Genomic DNA, 18,366 nt, shown 5'->3' with positions numbered 1-18,366 from the left:
CACCTACAAACCCAAAGCATATCCAACTAATATCAGCAATTACCAAAATTATCATAATAGTAATACACCATAGAATTCAACCAAAAAAAATACTAAAGATCAAAATATATCTTGTCTTACATACATAAGGAATCCAAAAAGGCATCTAAACAATTACACTAGCCTGTTGGCTAAGCTTACCCACCAAAAACATACCAAAGTTCCAAAAAGACATCTTACCAACAAAAATACAGTTTCACTAATTCAATCCATTAATCTCCAGCCAGAAGCCTCTTTGCTAAACTTAGCTTGCCTTTGTCACCAAGGCGCAAGAAAAATGACAACTTGGCATGGTTGTCAACCAACAACTCAGCAACATGTACTTTCTCGTCTTCTGCAAGCTCTGGTATCCCCTGCAACGTATCCAACACCTTCTCGTCAGCATTGGCTATATTTTCCTCTGTTGCTAATTGTTTGATCAAATCTTTCATTGTGTCTTTTGTTATGTCAGCGAGATGGTTGATGGCTTCAACTATAGTGTCGTCATCGGCATTCACTTGCTTGCGTTTCTTATTCTTGGATGTGACAACTACACTTGGTTTTGAGGAAGGGGTTTGTGTTACAGATACCAGCATCTTCACTAGCATTAAATATATTGTTTGTGATCACAATTGTGTCATTAATTACCTCATAGTTCATGTTGAGGACATCGTGGACAGCTGCTGCGAAGGTCTTTGCTTGTTCACTTGTTGCTCGGCCATTTCCAAAATTTCACACCAATCATGGTAATGATTCCGCTGCTTCGATCTCATGGGTCGTGCGCTTGGATCTGCCTACAAGAGTTAAAGGCGAAATGAAATACATGGTATTGTTAAAATAAATGAATTTGACTATAAAAAATTACCTTGAAGCAGTATCATTCCACCCAACTCCACTTTTGCTTAATATAGTCAACAAAATACCACGTGTTTTCTTTCACACATGTATTTTTGAGTTAATATATGGGTTTCCACGTAATTTTGTCCCTGGAAGTGCTGCACGCATAGAATTCTCCAATAAAGTTAAGTACCCAGCTTTGAATTCATTATCACTTTTCCATCCCTTACTGATAACGTCTTTTATGGCTTCAATTATAACTTCTTGTTCATGTGCGCTCCAAGTACGTCGCGTTTTGTCAGCTTTGATTCCTTTCCCAACCACACTCCCCGAAGTTGCGCCACTGTCCATAACCTAAACATGTGCTAAGAAAAAAAGCTATGTCAACCATGTTAAAATTAAATCAGCACATGACATACGAATTTAAAAGAAACATAATAACAAAATTATCGTGTATTAGATGCATACATACATAATGTGAAATAAATTTCAATCACAAATTAAAGCGCGTAACAAAAGAATCCACAAAAGACAGTAATATATGTCTTGCAGAGTAATATCACTAAGGTTTGAAATACAACATTCCATTAATTATTATTAGTTGCTCCACACTGACAATGCAAAGTTCTCTCTCCAAGTATCTCATTCACCGGAGGACTCAAAACTAGTAATGAAATCATCATCGGCGTCATGACCTGGACTACCAACATCCCCATCGACTTCTTCCATAGGATCAGTTGACAACTGTGAACGAATGAAGTTGTGTAATAGAATGCAAGCCATTATAATTATGTTTTGTGTTTTGAGCGGGTAGAATGATAGACTAAGAAGGATAGCCCATCTCTTTTTCAACAACCCAAACGCTCTTTCAATAACGTTGCAAGCTTGAGAATGCCTCCAATTGAAAAGCTCCTCGTAATTTTGTGGTCTGAATGCACGCTTTCCCCAAACATCCCTATGATATCTTACTCGCCTGTACGGAGTTAAGAATCCCTTGACATTTGCGTACCCATTGTCACATATGTAATAACAGCTTGTGTTACAAGGGCATATTATGGTTCAAATATTTATGAAACCTAGTTCTAAAATTTATATTATTCTAATGCAACACAAAATAAAAAAAATAGGGATTATATCACCTCTGGGAACTTTCAGTGAATCATTACGAGTCAATGCATCTCTTAGAACTCTAGCATCTGCTGTGGATCCCTCCCACCCAGTAAGCGCATAAATAAAGTTCATATTGCGATCACAAACCCCCAAAACATTAACCAAAATATTACTTTTTCTGGTCCGGTACTTGGCCTTATCTCTTGTTGGTACATGTATAGTTATAAATGTTCCATCCAAATTATGTCAACTGTAATTGAAAGAAAATTAAACTAACAACAAAATATCATATTTTTCGTTAAACAAATTAATGAATCGATATATTACCTTGAAACATTTCCAACTTTCGTTACTGCAATTATCATCCAGAGGGGTAGGCTTCACTACAATATCTGATGTAATTTGAGAATAGATAGAATAACTTCGTGGAAATGTGTGTTGATAGTATGTCCACTACGTTGATAATCATGACCAATCACTCGATTTTTCTTATGATGACCCAAGATAGACAGAAACATATCCACCTTTTCTTCAATTCTTACGTATCTCGATTCTACCAACCCTCCAATGGTACTTGAAAGTTCTAAATTCCTTTCAGTACTAACCAAGTAACACAATCGGGAAAATGCATTCCGATTCATTCTCAAGTTTACGACACATTGAACATCACCTAATTCGATAATCCTATGCAAATGGCTCATATGTGCATTAATTCTGTTGTCATGGTGTACGAGCCTGGTTTTCTACGAGGTTCGTGACGTTGCTTTGCGAGTAATCCATTCCGATGTCGTATTAAAAGATATAAAAGCAGAAAAGACCGGCACAACATTTGATGCAGCAACACAAAAAGCATAATGTTTCTACGTCTAACGTCCATCTTGCTATCTTATCTCGAGAAATGACAACAAAATAAGCTTTAAAACAACAATATAAAAGTAAAATGCAGTAGAAAATGTTAATTCACTCACAGAAACAACATGGTGTTCTTGGTCGGAAATTTTAGATTTTACATGACAAAAACAACATTCTTTCTTGGATTAATAGGTTAAATCATCATAAATACAAAAAAGGACTCAAATCCTATCACAATTTCCCTTCTCGAAGAATGAATATAAGCCCTCATGGAACGTGATAAGAACATATTTTGTTTCAAGACATTTGTTTATCATAAGTATTTATTTAAGCAAGTACTATGCATCTCAAAATAATTTTCAAAGAAAATATGCATATAGATACTATTTGAATCGAGTACAGTACATAAAACTAAATTTCAAGGCAAACATTTATAACGAAGACATTCACACCAAAAATAGTCAATATAATGAAATTAACAAATATGTTTTTCACGACAAAGATGAAACGGATGGCGAAAAAACTGATTTTTAACTTCAACAAAAATAAGATCAAATCTCAGTTGCACACAGCCGATCGAATCGTGAATCGTAAAGCTTGGACACAATTTCTTCTCTGTTCCGTTTTTTTTGGGTTGGCTGTATTGAAGAAATTAGAAAAGATGAGTTTTATTGGTAGGGCACAGGTTAATAAGGTAATTTTTATGTTCTGTCAAATTAACTGTACATATTGAGATTAATAATACTTGGGCCTGTAAGGATGGATGTTCCCCAATCTACAGAGATTTTTTCACGGGCCCATTGTTATTTCTCTCCCAAAAACCATACAAACATGTGATTAAACCATAATCTTACTCCAAACATTCATACCAAACAGGTCCTTAAGGAATAACAAATCGTGCAAGATTAAAGGTATTGGTTCGGTTCGAATTGGAATGGATGATAGCGCCGTGAGAATACTCCAACAAATGGGATATTGTAACACCTTCTCCTATGTCGTAACCATACTTCTACTTGATTTCATATTTAAAATAGAGTTTGACGAACTAATATATAAATCGTAGGATAAACCAGGGTAAGGGAAAATGATTTTAAAATTTTATTTTCATTCTATAACAATCTCGCAAAGTTTTCCTATATTTTGGTATATCTAATAATACAATCAGCAGTTTAAATTAGAATACAACTTAATACCCAATTTACAATCAAAGAAAGAGCTTTGTACATATAAATATGCAAATCTTGTTTATAATTGGGCTTTGTACGTATAAATATGCAAAGAAAGAGCATACTATTCAATTCATTATCAAACTATTAATTCTTGGAGACTTAGTACATTTATAACATGAAAACAATTTTCAAATTATATGATATTTATAAGCTAATGTGGTTGATCAAATACAATGTGTTCATATACTACTATTGCTGATCATATTATCCATGACTCTCATAGGCTACTGGGATGGACTGTACCATCCATGTATGTAACCATGATTGGCCAATAAATTCGGTGGGACTTTCATCTTTCAGGTATTAACCACTCATATTCATTCATCAACAAGCTCATTTTACCATATAAATTGCTTTCATTTCCATGGCATACCATTTACTTGCAAGATGCATTTATATCAATATAACAATGATAGTTGTACTATGAATCTTTATAGAAATACATAATACAAGTATATATCATCAAATAGCATGAATCTTTGCAAATCATGATGAAATTCATTGAAATATATACTATGTTCATATATTACATCGAAGAGTAAGTTCAACTTACTCAAAGATTAAATACGCTTGTTGGAGTATTTTTCTTGACCAGTCTTTCAAAATTATACTAACATCAATTAATATAAATTATTTCCATGTAAATCTTGAAAATTGCCCATATTCTATGGTTTACAAAGCATGAACTTATGATTTTGAAGGAAAACTTATAGCCCTAAGTTGCAAATTCTGTGTAGAACTCGAATATGCCTTCGATTAGAAGTGACTATGGATGTTTGGGGACTATTTGATAATAATGTGAAGAACCCTAGCCTTTCCTCTCTGTTTTTACTTCTAATTTTTTTTTTTTTTTTGCCTCAGGGCTACTAGGGTGGTCCATTTTGGCCTTTGGGGCGTCCCTCTCTCGACATGAATGAGAATACACGAAAAATTTCCAAGGGTTACTCCTCCGAGCCTCTTCCAAATTATCAACGAGCAGTGGAGGCACTGGCTGAATCAAAAAGGCTTTGGTATCTTAGGTCAAGTTGCTGGGGATTTCATTGCATTAGAGGAGTCTTCTACTACAAAAATAAAATGCATAAAATTGAATTAGGCTTTATCGTGCAGCTATATTAAGAAGCCAATTTACTGAGTATTATTAGTAAAGCCCAAGAGAATTCCATTGAAAAATGATGATCTTAAAGTCAACAAGAAATTCAAGCAATTGGAATATGATGATATCCACAAACAGAATGTTTCAAAACATAGCTTCAAGTTTCAAAGCTATTGAATCAACAAATTATGAGGTAATTCATAAAGTTGGACATACAAAACCCATTCACACAAAATTTAAAACAGCTTGAGTGCAAGAGCAGCATGAAGGTCATAGAAAACTTCTAAGCATTTGTGCGGATAAGGCCCATTTCGCCTTTCGTTAACCGTTCCGTTTCAGCCCTGTGATTTTTGATTAATAATCCTCAATTTTCAAAAATATTCCGAATTGGTCCCTACCGTTATCCTGAGTTAAGTAACGTGACTTGTGAAAACGGTAAACATTAGCGAGTTTTAAAAGCCGGGCTAATTGTCGCACTATTTCCATAATAAATTTAATTTTTTTTTTTAAAATATTAAAATATTTTTTTATTTTATGGAAAATTAAACCGTGCTAATTAGCGACGGTCTGTTAAAAGTCGCATTAGCGAGGTCTGTTAAACACCGTCGCTAATAGTGAGCTGTTTTAACGCGTCGCTAATTAGGACAGTTTAATATTCCAAAATAAAAATAATTTATAATGTTTTTAAAAAAACTTAAATCGGACTATGCTAACAATATTAATGATCTTAACTAATACTTAAAAATTTACAAAAAATTAAAGCAAAAAAGTTTACCTTTTCAAATTAAACAATTTAACTTTTAAATAAGTAAATTTATAAACCCACATATATATACATGTAAGGATTAAACAATTTAACTTTTAAATAAGTAAATTTATTTATTAATATAAATATTAAAAATAATTTCAAATTGAATATGTTATATATGTCAATTAATTATTGGTTCAAAGAAACTAATAAAAAATCACATGTTATAGTTAAGTACAAAATTTATAAAATTCTATTAAAAAAATCTACAAAAGTCTATAAAAGTCTTGCAAAAAAATCTACATAAATCCACATAAATCTGTTTATAAATCTGTGAGATTCCATAAAAGTCAATGAAAATTTATCAAATCCATAAAAGTCTATCATTTAAAAAAGTCATTAAAAGTCATCAAAACTCTGAATTGAATACACCCCACTTAAAATTTTTCTCTCTTACACGATTTTAGTTTTGTGCTATGAAAATTATGAAAAAGGTTCTATCGGTAAAAAAAGGACTATTGAGTGAAAGAATTTAAGGTGGAGGATTGTTGCCATAAAATTTGAAGAAAAATGAGGATTTGAGATTGAGCTTATGCTAAATTTTAGAGAAATGTATCAATGAGATGGAGCAGTGTGAAGTCAAGATTTGGGTTTTGGACACCTCATAATAAAACTGGAGTGGGCTGGAAGAATTGTTTATTTAGGCAAAATGACTTAAAAATCAATTGCCTAGGGGAGACATTTGTTGGACTCAAATTTTGTTACAAAGCCCATTAGAATCAAGCTGCTGCAAATCTCATTTATTCAAGTTCATCATAGTTCGTTTATTTTCAGTTATCAGTCACATAAATTTTTTTAGTTTTTAATATAATTCCTTCAACTTTTAATTTCATTTTTAATGGTAAAAGATGGTGAACCCAATTCATAATAACGCAATTATTTTTGTTGTTGTACATGAATTTCTCTTCTACGATTTCCGTCAAATTCCTAATTTAATTTCTTAGTTATGTGGGAGTTAGAACTAATAACTGAATCATGATCCACGTCGCTTGATCATAGATTATTTACACTATGCTGCGATTTCATGCATGACCTATAAAAAGCACTCATCATGAGTTTTAAAGAAGTCTACGATCAAAGTGTTTATGGTTTCTATGTAGTAAGAAATAAGAAATCTTTTGATTAAAAGTACATAAAATTCAAATTTGTTGAAAAAAATAAAGAAATTTCTAATAAAAAAAAATGGTGATAGTTCCAACTCATCCAAGGGCAATCAAGTCATTAGACATTCTGCTGACACTGCCAGTCTCAGGCCCCAAACATGAACTGTTAAAAGGAAATTGGGAGTGAGAATCAAAACCTAGATTCTGTTGATAATAATAGAATAATAACGAAACGATCCGGACACAGGAGAGGTTCACTTGAGTCGAGAGCCGATAACCGTTGGAAATCTGTGTAGCGAGGCGGAACCTGGATGGATTTCAAAGAGGGCTGGCTGTAAACGCTGAATATTTCGCCCAAAACCGGCATTTCTCTCGTATATCATCATTGTATTTACTGGATTACTGTACTTGCTACTGAATTTTTTAGCCAGAGGGTTGTGGGTAGAATTCTTGAAGTTTTGTTGCCTTCTCTCTCTTTGAAGCAGGAGTAAAGTTATGGGTTCTTCTACATATAATGATGCATCGCAGAAACAGCTTGAAGATGAGCTCATCGATGCTGGGAGTAGGCTTCTCATTCTTTCGTCTTCCATCGATGAGCTTCTTAGCCTTCTTCAGGTATAAATTCACTTTTTTTGGCCTGCTCTTGTGCACAGTGGCTTTGATTGTGAGGATTTTTTAAGTCTCCGTTTCATTCAGACAGAGGGACAGATTTGTGCGGGATGCCTTTAAATGTCAAAATCTATAGTTATATGCACATGCAGCGAAACGTTTTGTGAAAATGTCAGTTGAATCAGCGATTTTTTTTGAATTTTATTCACTTTCATCGTGACTTTTTTTTGGTTTGGTCTCTTCTGTTTGTCTAGTTAGCTTAAGTACCGTCGATTGAGTTCTTTCTTTTTTATGCCTCGCACGAGTCGTACCTATGAATTCCCAATTCTTTTCTGTTTGATGACTGTATAGGCCGTCTACATTTTGTTAAGCTTTAGTTTCGAATTGGGACAGCAAGCTTTGGTCATTCATATTACTTTCTCTGGGTTCCTGACTACATTTTTCTTGATAAGTAATTAATGCGCTGTGTTGATGAACTTGATGCATCTAAATGAGTTTGTGTGATGCAAGATGTATTCGCTAAAATGATTAACTAGATTTGTACATTTTTCTATAATGGAGATACATTCTTTAAGTTGTTATATCCCTACGTCGCATCCTGTTTGTGCAACCTATATTTGTTTAATATCCTGAATATCTTTGCGAAGTTGATCTCTTTATGTTTTCTAAATCTTTTCAAGCAAAACCTTGTTTGACAGATAGCGTGAGTGTGAGCCCTAAACACATTAGCTTAAAATATTCCATCTTGGAAGCATCAAATTGACTGTGATCTTGTATACATGTGTCACTAACCCTACGCATTGCCTTAATTGTTTTTCCATCCATCAACGTGAACCTTATCTTGTTAATATATAATGAATATTTTCTATTTCTTTCAGAAAGCTGAGAAACTTTTAATCAAGGTACGCCAACAGCCACCTAGGTCTACAGGGGATGCACTTCTTCCGGTGATGAAGGCATTGGTTACTGATGACCTCTTGAGGCATGTAGATGTAAATGTTCAAGTAGCTGTTGCATCTTGTATTAATGAACTTACAAGAATAACTGCTCCGAATCCTCCATATAGTGATGATGAAATGAAGGTATGCGGATACATGTCGGTTTATCTGTCATGTTAGTGTGGTGCCCATATTATCCTTTTCTCATTCTTTTTTCGCTGAAGATGCCAAATTTATATATGAAGCGACTGGCTTTTGGTTGTTTATACAGGAAGTTTTCCGATTGTTCATGATTGCATTCAAGCAGCTGCCCTGTGAGTCAGGTCCTAATTATTCTAGAGCCGCACAGATTCTTGAAACTGTAGCTAAAGTGAGATCATGCCTGATACTGCTGGATATAGATTGTGATGCCCTGGTTTTGGAGATGTTCCAACTGTTTTTTTCTACCATCAGGTGAGTCCTCGAATAAGGATGTATTACCTTTTGCTTGAAAAGGTTGGTATTTACGTGCCCTGTTTATGAGGCCAAGCTTTTAAACAATTCTCCTGTGACAATTGGTGTTACTGTGTGATAATTGTTTGACATGGTTTTAGCCCTTTCTTTTGGCAATGCCTGTTAGATGATTTTTTCATTCCATTGAAGGTGCAGTCAACCCCCGAATATCTTGAAATACATGGAAATGATAATGATTTTGGTGATAGAAGAAAGTGATGAAATTTCACTGGAACTTCTGATGCCTCTCTTAACTAGTGTTAGGAAGGACTGTGAGGTAGTTCTTCTCTTCTTGGTCTTTATTGCAAACTATACTTTGATACCATATTATTGTTATTCCATTTGTCAATGGTGTTTACATTGTTTCTTTGCTTCAGAATATTTCACCTGTTTCGTTCGAGTTGGGGAAAACTGTCTTTAAAAAATGCAGAACAAAACTCGAGCCACGTCTTAGAGAAGCTGTGGAGACAATGAATCTTGACGTTGATGATTATGCTGAGATTTTTTCTTCTCTTTCTGAGGATTTGTCTAATGGAAATAACATGGTTTGCTTCTATTTTCTGCACATCTTTTTGAATTAAAAATGGTCTTACATTGCCTTGGTACTGATTGAGAAAGTTTAGTAAACCATATATGATTAACGGGAGTTGAGGGAACTTTTGAATAGAGATGAGCAACCAAATATCCTCTTGTATTTATCAAATTTCAAAAGTATCTTGACGTAGCTTGTCCATGGTCATGTAAAAATATATGGCCTTAGTTGTGTGTATTTTTCGGGAATATTTTTCTGTCCTTCAAAACAAAATTAATAATTTTCCATCCTTGCTAATATGAATTGCCGTGATGTTCCCCTTCTAGCTATGGACGAGGTCATTCATTGGTGATTTTAAAAACGAAATTCTATTAAAACTATGTTGTCTGCTTGAGAAAACAAAAGACTCGTCACATCTACTGTTTAGGCAACTTATTTAGATAATTACACTGTCTATTTTTCCTTTTGGACAAAATCATGTAAATCAGTAGCGTGTAACAACCTGTATTTTTATTCATATCTTCTTCTGTGAATCAGGTGGCAAAGGAAGCTGCATCAGCCGGTAAAACTACTGAAATTGGTCTGTCCAGTGCTGGTATATCCAAGTTAGATGGACTTTCCAAGACCGAGCTGGAAGATAGTTCTCCTTTAAACAAGGAAGACAGTGGAAATGAGCAACCTGCTGATAATTACGCAGGATCTGATAATAAAGAGGTGGCTGCTGCAGAAATGTTGCAAACAGAAATGGATAATCGAGCTACACGAAAAAGAGGCAGAAAACCTAAATCCTTTATAAAACCAAGGGAGGGGCATGAAGGCAAGGATTCTTGTGAAGTATCATGTAATGTCGAGAGTGACAATGACTTGGCTTTGGCATCCAAACCTGGAAATGCGAGCGAGCTTAATTATTCTTCACGTAAAGAATATGATTCTGCTAATGAAGGAAGTCTTCGCAGAAGGGGTCGGTCAAAGGTGAAAGAGAGTATAGTTACCCAGGGCAGTAATCTAGAATTGACTTCAACACCAAAAAGCAGGATCTTGCGAACTGCAGTGAAGGAGAAAGGTTCCAGCGCCTCAATGGGGACTGACAAGAAGAATATTTCTGGATCGAGAATCATTAAAGCAAAAAAGGAAGAGGACCTTGACACCGAGATAATAGGAAAACTTAGAATTAATACCCAAAAACACGAGTCAGAAGATATCTTGGACAAGGTAATTAAACTAGGTCTTTGATTGTTGTGGGCTTTAGCCTTCTGGCCCATAAAGTTCTTCAATTTTTAATTATTCTTGTGACTCAGATGGTAGAGTCTCCTGTTTCTGGAGCTTCAAGAGCCAAGCATCCAAGGAATTTGCCTTCAAAAACAGAGAAGGTACTGTCATATTTTATGATAAGGTTTAAAATTCAAATATCATTTGTAATTCTTACTCTCATTATTATTTTTAAACATGTGCTGACAATCCAGATGTCCAAAGGATCACGTGTTGATTATGGGGAGGAAGTAGTTAATTTGAGGATACAAGTTTGGTGGCCGATGGATAAAGCGTACGTACTAATGCTGAGTTAGTTTTATGTTTTAATTTGGTCGTGATTACATTTTGTTGTCACGCTTTCAAATGTTCTCAGTTTGTCCTTGAATAAAGTGTATTTGGTGTTTGAATAACGTAAATCTCCTACCCATGCCCATGCCCATGCCCAAAATAAACATAACTTTTTCCCCTCAATTCTTTGTAAACATTTCCCCTGAATTCTTTGTACTTGGAATCAATCCCATGCTGCCGCAATTCTGCGCCGCCGTCCCCCCTCTCCAGTCAATTTCTTCCTTCAAGGTGAAAAATTCTTCCATTTGTCATTGTTTGCACTAATTTCAAGCAATTAAGTGATTTGGGTGGAGTAGTGCTCTATATTTGATTTTGAAAGTGGTGGAATATTATTGAACATCATCTCGCCAAGGAAAAAATCAAAGGGGGAGCTCGCCCAATCACCGCCAGCTGTCGTCTCTATAGTCCGGGAATTTTACGCAAACTTGGGAGTGAGACACGAGGACTATAAGGTATTGGTGCGAGGAAAATTGGTGGCTTCTGACTCGAAAACCATAAATTCAATCTATAATCTACCTGGCTTCGATCACGATGAGTACACAGAAGACACGGCCGGCACGGTAGATTATGATGTCATGATCCGGGAATTGTGCATTGATGGTGCGGAGTGGAGATTGAGTCAAGGAGTTGCGGTCGCTCTGAAGAAATTTGAACTCCTCCGTGACCCAAGAAGTTGGGCCTCGTTCATCCTAGCAAGAATCATGCCATCATCTCATCAAACCGAAATCACAAAAGATAAGGTGGCATTGGTCTACGCCATCATGACAGGAAAGACAGTAGACCTAGGAAAGATAATTCATGGGTCCATCATGCGTGCAACTTATCACTGTCAGTCTTCCTTGCCCACACATTATCACTGAGTTATGTCATCGTGCTGGTGTGACATGGGGAGCGGATGAAAAGGTTCTCAAAGCCAAGGGACCTATTACAGTTTCTGCTGAAAACCCCAGGCGCGGAGTAAGAGAGATCGAAAGACAGGTTGCCAGGGCGGTGGGCGGCCTATAACCAGCGAGCCAGAGACCGCTATGAATCACCACTTCCACCGATCCGCAGAGCAAGTTTGCGAGAAATAGTGTTCCGAATGGAACAAGACATGCGCACTCAGCGCCAAGAGCTGACAGAGCACCGACAAAAGACAAATGCTTTCATGTTTTTTATGATGGGCTTCACGTCGGTGCTAGCCTAGCGTTTTCCACTGATTGGGCCTGATGATGCAGCTTTTTTACCGCCACGAGCTTGGCCACCACAATATCCACCACCAGACATCCCACCACCGCAGGCCATGGACGAGGAAGTTGAAGATGCCGCGGATGATGATTGGGGCAACGAGTTCTAACACTCCTCCATGAGGTATGTGTTGTCTCGCTCTTTTGATTTATACATTGAGGACAATGCATACTGTAAGTTCGGGGGGGGGGGGGGGGGGGGTTGAGTAATTTTATATATAGGTAGCTAAAAAAATCGTTGGAAAAAAGTCATGTATAAGTCATTGTGTGGCCAATGATGAAAATGAAATTGTAGTTCTGAAGCATATATGTGGTAATGATAACTTGGGAGTCACATTTGTTTTTGCACTGTCATATTTGTTGATGCTATCGTTGCTTAAAGACAATTTACATACATGTGATGCTAAATCGACAATGGAGGTCTGATTTTTAGTAATTCTCACATGATATTAACTGACACTTTTGTAAACACATTGATGATCTAGGTTGCTGAAATGATTCAACCACTCCTTGTAAAGAAAAAGAAAAACAAATGTGTATAAAGGTGTTGAAAAAGAAACAGAAAGAAGAAAAACAATGAAAAGAATGAATCAAAAGTATTGAAGAAGAAAAATATGGGAAATGGATGATGTGAATGATAAGAAAACAAGAAGTGGATGGTGAATGAAATAACAATGAAAATGCGTAAAAATCATGAATTCAAATATTTCTCTCAAATTTTGATTTTCATACCCTTTATTGTATAGTCGTAGCCTAACATTATAAGCCTACAAGACCTATTAACCTTGTCACATTTATCCAATATATTAGTGGGGAAAAGTTGTTCAAGTCAAGCTTATGGATACCTGAGAAACATGGTTAGCAAGTATGAACTTTAAACATGGTTAACAAGTATACTTGTGTTGAATATCTTATAAGCCAAATAATCACCGTTAAAGTCCTTTGTGATTTGTGTAAGTGGATTTACATCTTAATGAAGTGTGGGTTGAGTTGAACTAAAGATTTCTTGAGTTTATAAGGCGAGTGGGTGTTGTGAATCTATTTGAGCATTCGATTGGGTAAATGAACATTGAAACATCAAGCACGCACGTGACTCTTGAGTAATTGTGAATCACATAAAAATGGATAAGTCGGAGGCCAAGGTCTATGATTGCATATCCATAACTGATAGTTGTTAGCTTTAATTATTGAGTAAATTTTTATTTTTATTTTGTTTGGGACTAGCAAAAGTTCAAGTTTGAGAGATTTGATAAGTGCAATTCTTGCACTTAATTTATACAAGAATCCATTTGAATTGTGTTAGTTTCGAACGAAATTGTGCGTTTTTGGGTTGTTTTGAATGTCAATACAGGAATGGAGAAAAAGATGTACATGAACATTGATGCAAGAAAAATAGAAGAATTTGCGCAGCGGTGCCAGAACACGCGCAACCGTGCGTGCAGAGTTGCAGCAGCCGCGCGCGCAAGGTAGACGCAGTACTCCAGCAGCTTGTGTGCGGTAGCGCCGGATCACGCGCACCCGCGCGCAAGGGGCGTGCAGAAACCAACTTAGAGCCACCACGCGTGAATAAATGGGAGAAAACCTAGAACAAAAAGGACGGCGTTGTTTCTTCGAAACAACGTGAGAGAAATGCAGAGCACACACGCACGAGACGAAGAATTGGAGTGCAAGACTTGATTGCAACGACGAAGAACGACGAATCAGGGGGCAGAGACGCCACTTCTGATTTGTTATCTAATTCTTTCGTCTTTAATTTCTTGTGTTTGAGATATCTAGACTTTCAAACATGCGTGGTTTTTGTTTAGATTTCGCTATGAACTAACTTTTCCATTCTAGTGGATGACTTAGCTTTGTTGACACGATAATTCTGACTCAGTTGTTTATATGGTTGAATTATTTTTGGTTTAATTGTGTTTTCTAGTTCTTATCGCTTTCAATTTACCGGTCAAAAATTGTTTGTTATCTGATTAATTCTACAACCCGAGAGAGACTAGAATTATAGATCATTAGAGACACAACGTTAAATGTTTATGTTGCTCGGAAGGCGCATAACTTTAGCGAGGCCTAGGTAAGATCATCGTTTGAATATATCATTTGAATTTAGATTTTTATTAAAAATGTTTAAATCAAAGTTTGAATGATACAATTTATTCGTCACTTGAGAAATGGGAAATAAAATAATTAAGTGTTCTTGGCTGTTAAACTTTTGGAATTCATGAATATAAATGCAACCAGGAATGGTTATCGTGGAAACCAAGTGTAATCACTCCTCTAGATATTCTCTCTCATTGATATTTTTCCAATTCGGTGATTAGATTATTAGCTATTTTTAATTTATTCGTTCTAAGTAAACCAAACCTGTTATTGATTTTTCTGAATAAAGTCATTATTATTTTAATTACAAACACTGATATACTTTTACATACCCTTCGTGGGAACGATATTTTACTCCCATATATTAAAAGTTGACAACCGTGCGCTTGCGAGTGGAAAATACGCAGCACTAACCATAACATCAAAAAATAGAATCCACTAACAATACATTGTGTCAGCAATACTGCGGTTGTGAAGTAGAGCCAAGATAAATAATCGGTTTGCAGGATAGAAATGCAGCCCCCAGAAGTTCGGTATAGTATTAGCTCATTTGATTAGTATATGTGTTATCTTATATTTGCATATTCCAAATTACTTTTTTCATTAAAGTGAAAATTAATCATCTTGTAAAATTTTCTTATAAAAATTATATATTTTCTGTATGCTCTAATATGAAATTGTATAAGAATGTACATGAAAATTTTAATGTAAAATATTTCTATTTCATAGCATATTATTTGGTGGACTACCACTCATTGAAGCACGGTGAGGATATCGCTAATTTGATTGAAAATATTATTCTTTTTTTATGATACTGCGGGTAGGAGTATTGCTAATTTTGATTGAAAATGTAATTCTTGTTCATTATTCTGTAAATAGGAGACTCTTTATCCAGAGTGGCTGGAAATTGAACGTGTCTTATCTTGTTTGGCATATTATGTCCCATTATTTACTCATTCTCCATGTGTAAAACATGAGTTTAATCAAGGTTCTTGCATGCAGGTTTTACCCAGGGACTGTCAAAGCTTTTGATCCTGTCTCAAAGAAGCACAAGGTGATAAAGATGCTTTCTTCTCGTATCTGGTTCTTATCCTTTTTATGTGTCCCATCTATATGTTTCTTTTGAACTCTTCAGCATTTGTTTGAGCTCATTATGCATTTAAACCTTATATCAAACCTAAACATAAAAAAGGATTAACATATCAATGGAGGAGTTATTCAGGTCATGTCATTTACCCAGGAAATTTATCCAAATTCATTTCAACAGTTTCTGTTTTCTATATTGACGGTTATAGTTTCTGTTGTCTTGTAGATTAATTATGATGATGGAGAAGAAGAAATATTGAACCTGAGAAAAGAAAGATGGGAAATTCTCGATGACAAGAAACCTGGACAAGTCAGATTCTTTTAAATTTTTGTGATGCAACGGTGCTATACATTCCATTTATATTGTTATTATGCTCTCTCTATCTTGCCTCCCTTATAATCTTGCATATTTAATTATATAGGCACACCTCCTTCGCCAACAAGAAGCTGATCATACATCTCATACCAAAGGGCCCACCAAGTAAGTATAATTATTTAGAGCTCCATTCTTTGCATCCGATGTTAAGATTCCTTTCTGTGTGGACTCTGGAGTATGAAAGTTGTTTACTAGCCTAACATGTTTGTTTAGATATTGGTTCAAGGGTTTGGTCTTCACTGACTAGCCCATACTACTCATCTTGAAAGCCTATTTATAATTCAGCGGATATATTAAAAATATTTGTACAGTTTAGCGTTGGTGAGATAGCAATTCACATTCTTAATACAACTGCCAATGCATCTTGTTTTACTTAGAGTTGTCATTCATTTTATTCCCTCACTTGTTAAGGAACTTGAAGTATTCTGATGAAATTGAGCAGGAGTCAGAAAAATACTACGAAAAGGAGGGTATTTTCCCCAAGAAAACAGAAAGCTACCCCCTCAACTAAAAGGTTGATTCTCCTTTCTTTACTTAATGTCTTCGACAGATTTTGTAATGGGGAGTTGTTTAGTCCTAGCTAATTTTTATATGATGTCTGATTATTAATTTTTAACAGTTGTCGCAACTAAATGACTAATTACGTTCAAATGGCATGTGTGTCTGCTGTCAGATCGAAAAGTGAAAGCCATCATGGAGAATCTGAATTCGTAGATAATTCTGCATTGGATGTCATCCACCAGAAAGGTGAAATTACCAACAAAGATAGAGAGACAGAAGCCTCGACAAAACATGATGAAGATATCCTTGCCGGCAAGGAAGAATTGGAAACATCTATTGATAAAATGGAATCTGACCTTAACACCTCCAATATGTAACAAAAGTGGAAACGCATGGAAAAGTAGGTTGACAATTTCAATCACTAGAATGTTGCCAGAATCGGCCCGAGATAAGTTTAAACCTGGTGATTGCTTGATCCTAATGTACGTGTCAAGTACAAACTTGAAACAAGAAACTGCTACTTGTAATTGTATGTCTGTTACTCTTAGTTCTTTTGTAGGGATGTTTTGTGTGACGTTTGCGCTGTGTGTGTGATTTAGGCTTTCTCGAAGGGAAAAATATAGTTCAGTTGTACACAAGGCCTCGAGTTATTCTTAAAGTTTTCGTTATTCTAGTCTGTGTGTGTAGTCGTTACAGAATGTTGTATGTATTATTAAGTTTGAGAATGTTAGATTAATTAATTTTTGATGTCATTGTCTGTTTTAATAATTATATATATTAATAAAATGTTAAAACTTTGATGCAAGTAATATGTAGCTCAACGGATAGATTTTTTATTTTATAAGCATCAATTTATAGATTCAATTCTTATTTGAGTTTTTTTTTCTTTTTTTTTTTTCAATTTATTTTTTAATTCATGTATCAAAATTGAAGTTTAGTTTTTTATTTTGATACTCATTTAAATATATATCAAATTAATTTTAAAAATATTGTGTGCACACAATGTGTGCACACAATGTGTGTATTTGTAATGTACAAAAATCAACTTACGCAAATCACGTGCATGCAAATGATTTAAATTGTATATTTATTGTATTTAATTGATTTTAAATGCTTAAATGTTTAAAGTGCACGATTTCACGAAATGGAAGGATTTCATCCGAATATTCGATAATAAGCTGGGGAAACCAGACCGAGGACGACTAAGATAAAATATTTTCAATAAATATTTTCAAGGCTTATTAATATTATTAAATATGATTAATTTTTTTCTAAAATTGATAGAGTTCAAATTATTTCACGAGTTGAGCTCGATTTTATTCGGGAAACCGGTTTTGGGCAAATGAGAGACTTTTAAAAGATCAAAATTATTATTTTCGAAAACTAAATTTTATAAACTTTTATTTTTCAATTAAATAGGTGTTATTGAGCCTAATTTACCTAAGATTAGTAGGTCAATTGTTCATATACTCAAAGGCCCAAAACCTGAGCTAATTAACATGCAAATTAAAATCTATATATATATATAAAAATTCCTAATTCTTTTTGAGAAGGATATCAGACGAAACACATACTTCACACACACCTAAATTTCGAAATATTGGAGAGGGAGAAAAAAAGGAGTCTTCGTCGCCCGTTCGATATTCTTCGCTTTAAAGTTTTGAGATTTTTTTACGTATATATAAACGTGTTATGATTTTCAACGAGTACACTGCAAGCAAAGGATGATTAATGAGTGGAACATGGACAATTGAAGGTGGAAACGGGGGCTGGAGTCGAGCTTGGCTAGGGGGAGGAGTCCTAGGGTTTTCGAAAGGTTCCCACATGCGTAAAGATAGTGGCTCGGTGCATGGCTAGGAGAGG

At 35.1% G+C, this 18,366-nt stretch overlaps 1 protein-coding gene and 1 long non-coding RNA gene across 9 annotated transcripts; one reads left to right on the top strand and one right to left on the bottom strand.

Moving 5' to 3' along the window:
- Nucleotides 1-890: 890 nt before the first annotated feature.
- Nucleotides 891-2,200, bottom strand: LOC140804934 (uncharacterized). The gene is made up of 2 exons (XR_012112237.1): nt 1,995-2,200; nt 891-1,209 (listed from the first exon to the last, which is right to left on the bottom strand). It is a non-coding gene; the product is annotated as an uncharacterized lncRNA (long non-coding RNA).
- A 5,007-nt stretch (nt 2,201-7,207) lies between these two features.
- LOC140805669 (sister chromatid cohesion protein PDS5 homolog D) lies at nt 7,208-17,243 on the top strand. Of its 8 annotated transcripts, none has more exons than XM_073161928.1 (14): nt 7,208-7,437; nt 7,533-7,665; nt 8,538-8,741; nt 8,869-9,050; nt 9,240-9,366; nt 9,467-9,634; nt 10,159-10,833; nt 10,920-10,991; nt 11,085-11,164; nt 15,543-15,594; nt 15,853-15,936; nt 16,049-16,107; nt 16,414-16,516; nt 16,676-16,748. In XM_073161928.1, the coding sequence occupies exons 2-13, from the start codon at nt 7,546-7,548 to the stop codon at nt 16,511-16,513; spliced, it is 1,923 nt and encodes a 640-aa protein (XP_073018029.1). In that variant the 5' UTR covers nt 7,208-7,437; nt 7,533-7,545; the 3' UTR covers nt 16,514-16,516; nt 16,676-16,748. The 8 variants fall into 8 exon arrangements, with proteins under 8 accessions (XP_073018029.1, XP_073018028.1, XP_073018027.1 ...); XM_073161927.1 differs by having other exon boundaries at nt 7,209-7,437; nt 9,246-9,366; nt 16,445-16,516; nt 16,676-17,243; XM_073161926.1 differs by having other exon boundaries at nt 7,210-7,413; nt 7,536-7,665; nt 16,445-16,516; nt 16,676-17,243.
- Nucleotides 17,244-18,366: the final 1,123 nt, after the last annotated feature.

This window comes from Primulina eburnea, chromosome 11 (genome assembly GCF_022965805.1).
Source record: "Primulina eburnea isolate SZY01 chromosome 11, ASM2296580v1, whole genome shotgun sequence".
Classification (NCBI taxonomy): domain Eukaryota; kingdom Viridiplantae; phylum Streptophyta; class Magnoliopsida; order Lamiales; family Gesneriaceae; genus Primulina; species Primulina eburnea.
The sequence above is the reverse complement of the archived record's forward strand: the minus strand, read 5'-3'. Positions and strand labels throughout refer to the sequence as shown.